At 43.1% G+C, this 12,474-nt stretch overlaps 1 protein-coding gene across 1 annotated transcript; it reads right to left on the bottom strand.

Moving 5' to 3' along the window:
• Positions 1–2,967: 2,967 nt before the first annotated feature.
• Positions 2,968–5,119, bottom strand: LOC138631058 (podocan). The gene is made up of 2 exons (XM_069715780.1): positions 4,877–5,119; positions 2,968–4,066 (listed from the first exon to the last, which is right to left on the bottom strand). Exons 1-2 carry the CDS (start codon positions 4,945–4,947, stop codon positions 2,968–2,970), a joined length of 1,170 nt encoding a protein of 389 aa, XP_069571881.1. The 5' UTR covers positions 4,948–5,119.
• Positions 5,120–12,474: the final 7,355 nt, after the last annotated feature.

A 12,474-nucleotide genomic window follows, 5' to 3' on the forward strand; every position in this document is an offset into this window, starting at 1 on the left:
AAAGAAGGTGGTCTGAAAAGACAGGCGCTTTCTGTTAAAGCTGCAGCGTAAGGCAAAGACAACCAACCACATAATACCAAGAGGCTGTGATCTCCATCCACGGCGAAGAGTTGATTAATAGGTGTTTTATAGTTTTGGGACAAGTGTTGTATAATCACACTGCCTTTTAAGTCATTTCTGAGTTCAAAAGAATCAGAAGTTCAGCAGGCTTTCCTGAGAGAGAGAGAGAGAGAGTGGCAGCAAGCCAGCGAGGAAGTGCCCTCACTACTACTACTAATCCTGCATACTTCCTGCTGGGATAAGCTTAAATATCAGACAGAATCCAGCACAGGATACAGAGGTACACAAATACATTCAACCATCTGCCAAACTGCTTAAATGAGCACATGGGTTCAGACTCCATCAAGGGAGCCGTTCACATGGTCATTACGTATCCGACTCCCACACAAGTACACCAGACCCACTGTCAAAAAAAAAACAACAAGTGCGCTCGCAGGTACTGTGTGCACGTATGTATGAATTGATGCACTGATTTGTTCTTAAGGTGATCAAGAGAAAAAAGAAAAAAAAAAGAAAAAACTTGCAGGAATCAGAAGGGAAAAAGGGAGAGAAAGGGCTGAAGAGACAAACAGAAAGGAGGAGTGTTTGCGGTAGATCCAGGTAGACGTGGTGTTGTGATACGGGGTCAGGGTCCTGCTGGACCGTAGGGAGGTGCTGGTGAGCTGCCTGCCCCAGCCAAAGCTCTTCCCTTCTGGACACGCGCTGAGCCAGTGGAGCCTGGATCCATCCGTCAAGCCCTCCCTCCTCTCCTTCACCCTCTCCTCCTCCTCTTCCTCCTCCTCCTCCTCCTCCTCCCGGCCCTCCCTCTCGCCCCCCGCCCCCTACCCCTCCTCCTGCTCTTCTTTCCCATGGCCCTATGGGTGCAGTGCCACGTTGCTGAGTGTACTTATTAGAGTGAAGGAAAAGAGAGAAAAGTGCTAAGCACCTCCACGTGGGCTAATGTCTTTTCTCCATTTTTTTTTTTTTTTTTTTTGCCGTCTTTCTTGCTTTCCTCGTATAGGAAAAAAAGCCCCCCTCTTCATTTATCAACTCTTACGTATATTTTTTCCAGGGTTGTGGTCGAGTTGGAAACTCACTTTATTGCAAAAGTCGTCCATAAACATATTTGCTTCTCTGTGAAAATCCTTCTTATGACTCATGCCTATGTGTGTGTGTGTGTGTGTGTGTGTGTGTGTGTGTGTGTGTGTGTGTGTGTGTGTGTGTGTGTGTGTGTGTGTGTGTGTGTGTGTGTGTGTGTGTGTGTGTGTGTGTGTGTGTGAGAGAGAGAGACAGTTTTCAGTGTGCTGTGAGCCTTAAATATACCATTTTTACCCAGAAGACGAACTTCCTGAAGCATATGCATTTAAACCAGTTTTCTTTTTCGATTTGGCAACTGGATCTGAGCCAAATTTAGATATATTCTGTATCACATTTTACACACTTGAAACAGAGGCTGCCCTCATCAGAACTATTTTCCTATACATTATTGCCATCTAGTGGCTATTTTGTTAAAAGCATATTTATATTTTATAACCACATCTTTTACAGTGTATTGGCATGTTTACAGACTTTACTGTATGGGAGCTTTTTAGGAAAAAACATGAGCAGCTGCCACAGATATATATATATATATATATATATATATATATATATATACGGTTTGAAAAACAAAAACATTATAAACACACAAGTTAGTCTAGTCTTAGTTAATAAAATCCTCTGGCACATCTCATATAACGTGACATCACATAATCTCACATCCTTCGCCCAAAATGTTGTTTATACATCTAACCATTTTCATTACAAAAGTGTTTAGAAGTTAATGATGTTCTTGTCCTGGTGTGAACACCCCAGATGAATCACCACTGCATAGACGTGGTTTACAAGCAAAAAAAACACCTTTGACTGATTTGTTTATGGAAAAATGGTGAAACATTGGGGTCAGTGTCCATTTATCTACCAGTGGAAATTGACTTTTAAACTGCAGCATCTCAGCGCGGACGGTTAATTCCTTAAAAAGCATTTTCCCTTTTCCAATAACTAGCAGCCAGGTTAGCACAAACAAGGATGAAGCCTGAGAAAGAAGAGCTCCAAAATACACAGGAAAGTGTTTCATTTTAACCTGCTGTGGAGAAAAGAAATGATTTCAGGAATAAACATCCCTTGAGCTTTTTTCCGTGAAACCACCTGTACCACAGAACCACAAACTGCCGAGTGTCCCTGTGTTGATTGCTTAGGACATTTGATAAATCTAACTAACAAATAGGCAGCATGAATTGTGCGGATGACGTCACTTTGTCTGAAGACCTAAAGGAAACAAAGCACCTACTTTTGTGAGGTGCTAGCTTGTCCGTGTCATTATGAGTACTCTTAAATGCCAAATGAAACACGGATACCTTTTGACCGCTGAGCGCAGGGACAAAGTCACAATGAAAATAACGATATATATATACAGTATAATACATCTATATATGATTACTCATGCAGGTTTCTGCAGTGTTTGTAAGTTACGGCATTTAATGGAAACCAAATGTTGCCTGAAAATGAATCTAAATTGTTGTGCTTTGGAAAGTGGTCATGAAAAAACTCAATAAAAGATTCTGGTTGAGTAATCGTATAATTTGGGTTCGAGACACCTTTTTGTTTGGCTGCTCCAGATGGATTGTTCTCCCACCCTCAAGGCGCGGCGGGGTAAAAGCGTTTGGGTCTTAAAACAGTCCGTTTGACTTGGGTGGGTCACGCACAATGAACTGAATTTCACACACCATAAATATTGTTGTTCAGTATCACCATTGGTTTATGGCAATAGGAGAGGCCTTCACAGGTTTTTGGATAAAATGATGTAAAAAAAAAAAAAATACTCTTTTAAGTGTGTGCAGCAAACAGTCCAAGCAGCATCTTGATCTTTTCCTTTGAAAGTTCAGCGGCTCAGTAGAAGTGCACCACCTGGAATCCCCGTAAGCATCTGAAAGCCTGAGCATCCAGCCTCCCCATATCAAGGACATTGTGTTCCAGCTGCACTCGCACGAGCCCGCTGAGACTCGTGCTTTTATTACCCCAGCAGAAAGCATCGCGAGGAACTGACTGAATCTTGTTGTGGGTCAGCGCTACCGAGTGCAAGCCGTGAGGCAACTGTCTGGGGACTTGGCGCAAGGTGTTGTGGCACAGGTCCAACTGGTGCAGGACGAGCAGCGTCCCGAACGCACCCGGCGCCACTCTGAAGATCTTGTTCCTCGCCAGGCCCAGGTGCTCCAAGTTTTTCCATGCGCTGAAAGCCGCTCTCTTTATGGAGGATATGAGGTTGCCCTCCAGATTTAGAGTTTTAAGTGACAGAGGAAGGTGTCGCGGCACCTGTTTTAGTCTGTTTCCCTCCAAGTTGAGGCTTTCCAATTGTGTTGCGTTGAGAAGAGAATCCCTCAGGAGCCCCCTGTTTGTCAGTCTGTTGGCACTCAGATCCAGCACCACCAGCCCCGACGTGCCGTTGAAAGCCCCTCTGCGGAACTGCTGAATGCGGTTCCCTTTGAGGTAGAGCTCCTTGATGGACAGCGGTAGCCCCCGAGGTACTGAGGTCAGCCGGTTGTGATCCAGGTTCAGAGTGCGCAGGTTGCGCAACGGAGCGAGCGCCGCGTCGGGAAGAGATTCAGATCCGTTCCCCAAGCTGTTGTTGCTGAGGCTCAGAACCAAGAGGCCCGGGCAGCGTTCCCACGCTGCCTCCGACATCACCTTCACGTGGTTGTTGTCCAGTCGAAGCTCCTCGAGAGAAACCGGGAGATCGGTCGGGACGCTCTCGAGGAGATTCCTATCCAAGTAGAGGCGTTTCAGAGCTGGGACCCCCTCAAACGCTCCCTCTATGGCGCCGTCTGTGAGCCGATTGTTGCTCAGCACAAGGAACTCCATGGAGACGTACTCATTGAGCAAGTCCAGCTGGATGCTGTTGATGCGGTTGTTCATCAGGAGGACGTAGCGGGCATTATAGGGAATACCGTAAGGGACCTTGTCCACACTTTTGTCCGAGCACTGGACCACTCTGGAAAGTAATACACGAGATGAATGAGACACTGTACATTGGTCATCTCCAAATCCTCCTGAGAGTGTTGCTCCTGATCCTGCACTTCTGTTTTTCATGTCTCCATTGCACTAGAAGGGCTGCAACTATCATCGTTCAGAGAATGAGGCTTACTTGCACGATGGTTCGCACTTAGACCAACACCACAACACGTCCTCGTACCTAAACGACACACCGGTCAACTTCTTGCTGACGTCCAAAAGGACACGAGCGCCCTCTATTGGAGCAACACGACATCACACCTAAAGTGATATTGTATTTCCGAACCTTTTGGACATAATCGGGCGAGGTTTTCCCCTCCGTTTCCAGTTTTTATGCCAAGCTGAGCTAACCAGCTGCTGGCAAAACCCTTCATATTTACCATAAATATTACTATTGTAGTATAATAGTACAGACCTTCTAATCCAATTCCAAAGCAAAAAGGGAAAGAAAGGTATTTTTGTAAATGTTTAACGCTTCTTTTTTTTTTTTAATGATGAAGCTGGTTTTGATTAATCTGTTTTAGTATATAAAATATCAGAATACAGGGAAAATTTACAAAAGCAGCTCTTAGAGCTTCATGTGACATTTTAGTTGCTCGTTCCGTGTTTAAACTCCCAAAATATTACGTTTGATAGTATGAAACGGAGAAAGTAGCATGCAGTGACTTAAATGACAACAGACTGATTAAAAACTATTGACTGATTAATCATTTCAGTGCAAGAAAACGTGACCTAATGATGACGCTAAAATCATATTTACTTGTATTATGAGTCTTACTCATCGTCTTACCTTCCATAGCAGGCACACTCAGGTGGACAGTAGTTGTCCGTGAAGTAAGGAAAGTGTGTCGGTGGGGTCATTTCCTTCTTCTTCTCTGGTGGTTTTGGGGTTTTATTGTCATTCTTCCTTTTCTTTTCCTTGGACTTCTTACTCGTCCTGTTTTTGCCTCTTTTGCTTTTCGTTGGCCTCGTTGAAGGTGTCCTGGCCGTTGTAGCCGGCGGTTTGGCCGAAGCTTTGGTCAGTCGCGGTCGGGCGGGGGAGACTTTATGTTGCTTCACAGTAAATTTGGTGTCATTTTCCGTCAGTTGAAGGGTTTGGGGTTTGCCTGTGGGCTCTGTCGTGTTTGGCTTATGTGCAAACACGGCCAGTTTAGCAGTGGATATGTTTTCATTCGATTTTGATGTGGGAGGATTTGGCCCTTTGCTTATTACTCCGATTGTAGACGTTGCTTCTTTTGGATTTGTCGTTGCTGCTTGCACCGCCGAGATAAATTCTCCCTCTTTCGGTCGATCATCTGTGTTTATTTCCCTTTCTGCTGTGTGTGTTTGGAGCTCTTTCTGTGCTGGTTTCAACATATTTCTGTCCGTTGCATCTTCCAAAACTGAACCAGCCTTCACTTCTACGTCTTTCAGCTCGAGATGATGTCCGTGTCTTTCTGTTGCGATGTGATTGATTGATTTAGGAACGGGAGTTTTGGCAGAAGGAAGGGAAAACGGAAAACTAGCTTTGGTGTGAGGGGTGGGCGGGTGAGCGGAGGCTGGAGGAACTTGGGTGGGTGTGACGGGAAATGGAGGAGGGACATTGTGATGATGATGAAGGACATTGTGATGATGATGAAGAGTGGGGGGAGCACTTGGAGGATTTTGAGACGGAGCGATAATTTGAATTGCGGCAGGAATCTCCGGTTCCTTCCCCGCTTGAGCAGAGGATGTGCTTAGAGGAGGTGTGAGACTGTTAATTAGGTGATCTTCCTTTTCTCCTTCTACCGATTCCTCACAGTTAGCACTTTCCACATCCTCCTCCTTTCCCGCTAGTTTTCCCTTTTCCCCGATTTCTGCTTTCTCTTCTACAATATCCTGCTTTGCTAATATCTTTTCATCCTCACCATGAGTGTTTCCTCTTGTCTCATGAAGATGAATCCCTGCAACCAGCTTACTTTCTCTCTCCTCTTCCACTATTTGTTGCTTCAGCCTTTCTATCTGATCCATTTTCTTAAATTCCCCATCCGTCTCGTCATCCTTTGCTTCCTCTCGATTCCCTGTACTACGACTATCAATAGTTTTTTTTATTTCCCAGTTTTTTCTGCTCTCTGTGAGCGTTGGTTTTACCATCCTGCTCTCATCATCCGTCTCCCTCTTTACGTTAGGAAGCCCACTTTCCCTCATCTCTACAACTTCTGTATCTGTATCAACATATTTCACCGTGTCAAGTACAGAGTATTTCTCTCTTTTAGTTTCCTCTTGTAAAATAATACTTGTGGCAAATGTCCCAGGGGTCGGCCTGTCCACGATTTCTTCTGTGCTCCTAGTTTTTGTAATTCCACGCTCAGTCTTTTCCCCGATCATCTGCTTTCCTGGGCTCGTCTGTGAAGCCAGCCCCTCTTCTCCCCTTTGTTCCTCCACACTCTTCTCATTCTTGACAGGCTTCCTCATAGGGTTTGTCTCCAGAGTCTCTCTTTCACTCCTCAGTTCCTTCTCTGTTTTCCTAATCTCACTGGATTCTGCAGCGACGTGTTCTTCCACATCTCCCCTCACCTCCGCTGATATTGGAACGTCTCTCAGCTGCTCACTTCTCAAGTCCGACCGGTTATCTGTCAGTGCAGCTGTCCGTGGTAATGTCAGCCCTGTTGTATGTACAGGGCACATGGAAAGTTTGAGCTCCACGTTAGCAATGCCACAGTCGACGTTTCCTTTCAAAGGCTCATTAAATGATAATCATGAAAAGTGTTTGACTCGTAAAGTAGGATTGTCATTACTCGGTTTACAAAGAGATTATCTTTGTTTAAGTCCAAATCCTCGCAAAAGAATATCTTGCAATATGTTAAAAAAAATACTTTGTAGGTCTATCGTATACTTACTGGGATCCAGTTCATGTGAAGATCCCGAAACGGCGAAGAACATAAGCAGTAGTGTGAACGCTTTCATTTTATCTGCTGAAGGGCTAAAGAAGAGAGCAGATTTAAGGTGAGAATACGCTGATAAATGACATTTTCTGGACAGAAAATTATGTTTCTAAGAGTCACTTTTAAAATGAATTTTGATAAAAGTTTCAAGGTTTTTATCCTGATGACTATTTGGGATAAAAAAACAAACAAACACAAAACATTGTCATGACTCTTGATATGTAATGATTTTATAAAGTTTAGAAGAACTGCCTTTAAACAAGGTGATTGCACATGAATTCAGAAATCTGCTCCAGAAAATTATGGAGTACTTGTTATCGGCTTAAAATATGAATACAGTAAATAAAATAGAATTGTCACATGTTCTGTATCTGTGGTGCTGACAGGACTTTTTACACACGATATATTGAATTGACTTTTTTTTTTAGACCGCCCTGTGGTCTTATTGATTGCAAACATAAGTAACATGACTACATAGGATACCACAATGCACACTACTTTACTTCTTTTGTGCAAACATTTCCTCATTTGCAAAAAACGATGGTTCACTTCTGTGTTTTGATCATTTTACGTCAAAGTGGGTTGCCAAAAATATTTTTTTAACAAGGGTAGAAGAAAATGAAAAACGTTTGAGAAATGCGTAGTTGTGCACTTATTATTTCTCCACGTAGACAGTCAAATTAAAATAGGTCTCTGTAACCCCGAGTAATCAGAGCAGCAAATGTCAGCGTAAACAAGGGTTTAAAAGATGAGAAAGAAGTTTCCCGAATAACACGGCAAACCCCACTGTGTGATTGATTTATGAGAACTGCTTACCTGTCACGAAGGCGGCCTCCTTAAGTGTCAAGAGTTCCTGCATTTGTCAGTGCTGCCCAGTTGACCCTACACTTGCCTCTCTGTGTGGATTCGGACGAGTTGAAAGCTGCTGTGCCGGACGGTCCAGAAGAAATGGGGCAACCTTTGAACCACACGCACCGGCCCCACCAGGCATAACTGACTTCAATGATCCATTTTCGAAGCTCCCCCCTTTCCATTCCCTCCTCTGTATGGGGAGTTTTCACACACAAGCTCTGGGTGAGTCATGGGTAATGACTCCTGAAATACCTTTATCTGGAAGAGGATTCTCACACTTACCCTCAACGTCAGAAGGAATCTGAAGGATCAATAGCGGGGAAGAGGGGCATCTTTAGGAAGAGGGGTCAGAGGTGACGGCTGGCTTTTACAGGGGCTGCTATTTGCTCCGCTGAGGGGAGGCATTAGCATCCCAGTGGTTGTACGGGGATGATAAGTAGCTCCTGGAAGCTGCTTGGCCTTTGACCCCATGCATATGCTAATAATCTGCTGTATTTAAGGAAGTCTTAGAACTGCTGATGCTAATGTGTGGCTATAGAAACAAGTTTAAGGTTAGGGTGTTTTTTTTTTTTTTTTTTCATATGTCTCCAAGTTAGATTCTTGATGGCGCTTCAGTAATGAAGAGGGAAAAACATTTTTGCCTGGTATGAATAGTCCGTTCCAGTTTTGAAAGGGAAAATCACTTTAAATGAGTGAAGATTACATTTGTTCTCCATCTAGGTCACAAATTTGAATAAGCGTAAGGTCTCCAGCGACTTTCACAGATGCTGTTAAAAACAAGGATTTAGGTCATGATCATATTTGCCTTGATAATCTCTGCGATGAAGACGCAAATGAAGTGAGGAATGCATCATTAGTTCTGATAAGAGCTGCAGCTCGTGATTAATTTCATCATCAGTTAATACGTTCTTTTATTCATTGTGCCTTGAATGTGAAAAATACCAATTTCAAATTCGCATGTAATGCAGATTATGTCTTAAAATGTCTCGTTTTATCCAGGCAACAATCCAGTCGTTCAAACTGCAGCATCTACAAGAAATGAATTCCTTTCATAAGTTTAAACTAACTCAATTTAGCTTGAGTGGTGCTTTAATACAAGGTTGATCACTATTTATCAGATGTTTATCACGATTAAATCTTATTACCAAGTATTTTAATTTGTTAACTATTTCTTTAATATAATTCTGTTGGATTTACTTTGCACTTAGTTTTCCAAAAAGTCTTCCCTTATCTCACAAAACAAATGAGTAAAAGAGACGACAAAGTGACTGCAGACGCCAAACACAGATGGTTTCTCTTAATCTGGAGATATTGTTTATTTATTGTGTTGCGAAATGATTTGGGCCCCGAGCTGGATATTTTCTCTTGTCATTGTGAAAACATGACTTTTAACTGAAGAAGCAGGTTTTTCTGAGTCATCTAGACAACTCGGCAAAACCCTGAAACTATTCCAATCTGGAACATTGATTTGTTTTTATTTTTTAAAAGGTGCTGATTTAGATTTTTGTGATTCAATTTTTAACGCTTAATTTATAGCGCAAGTGTATCCTGAACCAGAGAACTGTTTTTTCCACAAACACACTTTTTTTTTTTTTTTTTTTTAAATACTGACATCTAGTGTGCAAACATATCGACTGTGAAAAAGGAATACACTGAATTACAATTCCTTTGAAGACCACAAAGAGGCAGCAGATACTCATAAATAATTATTCAGGTTGCCTTCAGAGAATCTTGAATTGCATAACATTGCATAGAGAACACAACAGATAGATTTTAATGTTTGTGAGTGCCCAAATTGAATATCTTTGTCTGGAATATGAAAAATATAATCTTACTACACGTGAATAGTGACTGGCTGGAAAAGCCGACTGAAATAAAAGCCCATAAGGAGAACCGGAGGACCTCTTTAACACCTTGAGCTGTGGCATCTCATTTCCTGGCCAAGGTGACGTAATGTATAGGAGAGTAGGTGTGAAAAGCGGCAATAATGGAAGAAGCGGAGAGGTGTGGGCTGTTTATTATGAGACCTGCACCTGTTTGGGTTAAATATACTAGTTCCTATCGGCGTATTGGCTCACTGTATGTATGTGGAGAGAAATTGATAGAGAATCTGCCCCTCCCCCGTCCCTCAGCTACCCATTTTAATGGTATTTATCTGTCTCCGGTTTTGATACCTCTTCTGCAGCTTCAAAAAAAAAAAAAAAAAAAATCCCTTTTACAGACAAAAGATTACGATATACTGTACAATCTGTCTGTCTGGATTTCTGCCTTCCAGCTAAATCACTTCTACAGTTGAATGATTGTTCCCCGGTGCACCCAGATGCTCTGACAGCTGCCCAGCGGCCTCACCAGTTACGCATGTACTACTCTCCCGGTCCCCGAGGCCCAAATGAAAAAAAAAAAAAAAAAAAAAAAGCTATTTTAAATGATCCAAGAATAATCATTTTTCCAACCGCGTCACAGATTTGAATCTGTGTTTGGGTCTCCAGAGGTTATAAGCTTTGTTTTGGGTTCTGATATTTGTCTTAAATCTGCAGATAGGAACTTTTGTGCCCCCCTCCCCCTTTCTCTCGGTACGAGTAATTACAAAAACTATATTGGCCGACGCTAATGTCGTAGGCTCCGCGGTAACCTACTCTGTCGCTGCTCGGTAGATAAATGGTGTATAAACGAAGTGAAAGTTGTTTGTTGCTCGTTTCAGGGTCAGAATTTGGTTCGCCAAACATTTTAAAAGTCCAGAAAAGCCTCATGATTGAACTATTTCGCCACCAATCAAGTTATTTCGGGGCTAAACCACGACTCGCGCTCCGCCTCGAGAGCGTCGCCCGGGTGGGAACGTCACGGACATAAAGAAATAAATAAATGTGTGACTTTAGTGATTTATGCGCGCCGGTGCACAATCGAGCTTCTTGGATGTATTGGTGTGGGTTATGGTAATTGGACAGATAACTGATGACAACATTAACACCATTTGCCCCGGGATCTTTTTTAAAAAACATTTCTTTTTTAACACAATCTAATTTACAGTAAAAGGAACCAGACATCAATATTATGTAACTTGAGGGCATAAATCCAAAGGAGACGGTGACGGAGAGTGAAGAATTGAGTAAAAATGAGGTTCTGGGAAATACAGGCGGCAGAAGAAAAAAAAAAAAAAGCCTGACTGACTATTATAAAAAAAAAATACAATAAACCATCCCCCAAACCTTCCCATCTGCTCGGCTGCTCGTAGCCTGTCTGCTGGTAGTAGCGGCGGTGGGGGGGGGGGGGGGGGGGGTAACAAGGGCAAAAGGGCAAAGGTCACAGACTGCGATCAATTTGTTGACCAGGAGCCAGACCGCCGTCCTCCCGTTCGACCCGCCGGGGACAAACAGGTTTACGTGCACTCCTCCGCGTCCCCGACGTGCGACCGAGCCCCCGTGGCGCTTTTACAGCTTACACAGTAAACAAACGTGAAAACACGCGGTCGAAGTAAACATAAACACCCCGACGTGCCCGTTTGGTTCTGCACAGCGTTTCGCCGATTTTCGATTGACGTTAAAATATTTGCTCAATCAGACATTATGAGGGGGTTTGGGGGGGGGGGGGGGGGGGGTCAGTGTCACATGAAGTTGTTTAGATAAATGTAAATATAACGTAATGTTTGTTAATGCTGCTTTATACCCGATGAGGATCTCATTGGCGTTTTTCACTGGAAGGTTTTGAGCAACAACAACAACAACAACAACAACAACAAAAAACCCATTGAATATCTTACTTTTTTCTTTTTTCTTTTGCTTCACAGTTTCTATTTCTGAAATCATTTCTCGACTTTCTTGAAATCTTCACACCGTGAACGCGGTAGAATAGTTCTGAATTTGGGGGGCGGTGAGTACAAAGTAAACATTGACCCGGCGGAGAGGAAGTCCCGCCGCTGTCAAGGACGGTTGATTATTATTATTTTTTTTGAGCGAGTGAATATTTTTGCCGGCCGATGAACGTCGAGTTCTTTTCGCACCAAACTCTCCGCCGAAGCGTCTCGACGTTCAAGAAACGTGCGTTCGAATGAGCGCGGCAGAGATTTTTTATTTTTTTTTGCTTTATTCCTCCTTTATGAACATCGATATTTTTGTTTTCCTCCTCTCCTCTCCAGAGCGGGTGGGAGTAATCATGAGCGAAGCCTCCCCTCCCTCGCCTCCCCCCCCCCCCCAACAGTCTGCAGCCCTCTTGTTGTCTTAACCCTGCCTAGAATAGCTGCAGCGAATTAAAACTCTTGTTTTTGTTTTAGTGCCGAGTTCTCGTGTGTCAGCAAGTTCAACATGGCAAGAAAGGGTTAGTTTAAAGCAGCGTTTTGGCCTCTCTGTCTTTTTATTTATTTATTTATTTATTTTTATATATACTCGGCTGAAGTCAAAGGCTCAAACTGCCAAATGCGGTTGTTTTGGAGGGGTGTTAACAAAGCTTTTATAACCCGCAGGTCAGTCTGCTCCTCCAAAAAAAACCCAAAAAACACCACGATCGGGTCAAAGAGGACAGACTCGCCCGAAGAAGAAGCTGTTGAATCGGTAACTGAAATCATCAGAAACCTAATGAGACGGTGAAAACGTACGATATTTCGGTTTCGAACTTCGTCTGTTCGTCTCTGAAAGAAGAC

Source organism: Brachyistius frenatus, unplaced genomic scaffold, assembly GCF_029030835.1.
Source record: "Brachyistius frenatus isolate BFR_SWC_R1_liver_20210118 unplaced genomic scaffold, ASM2903083v1 Contig_148, whole genome shotgun sequence".
In the NCBI taxonomy this organism is placed as follows: domain Eukaryota; kingdom Metazoa; phylum Chordata; class Actinopteri; family Embiotocidae; genus Brachyistius; species Brachyistius frenatus.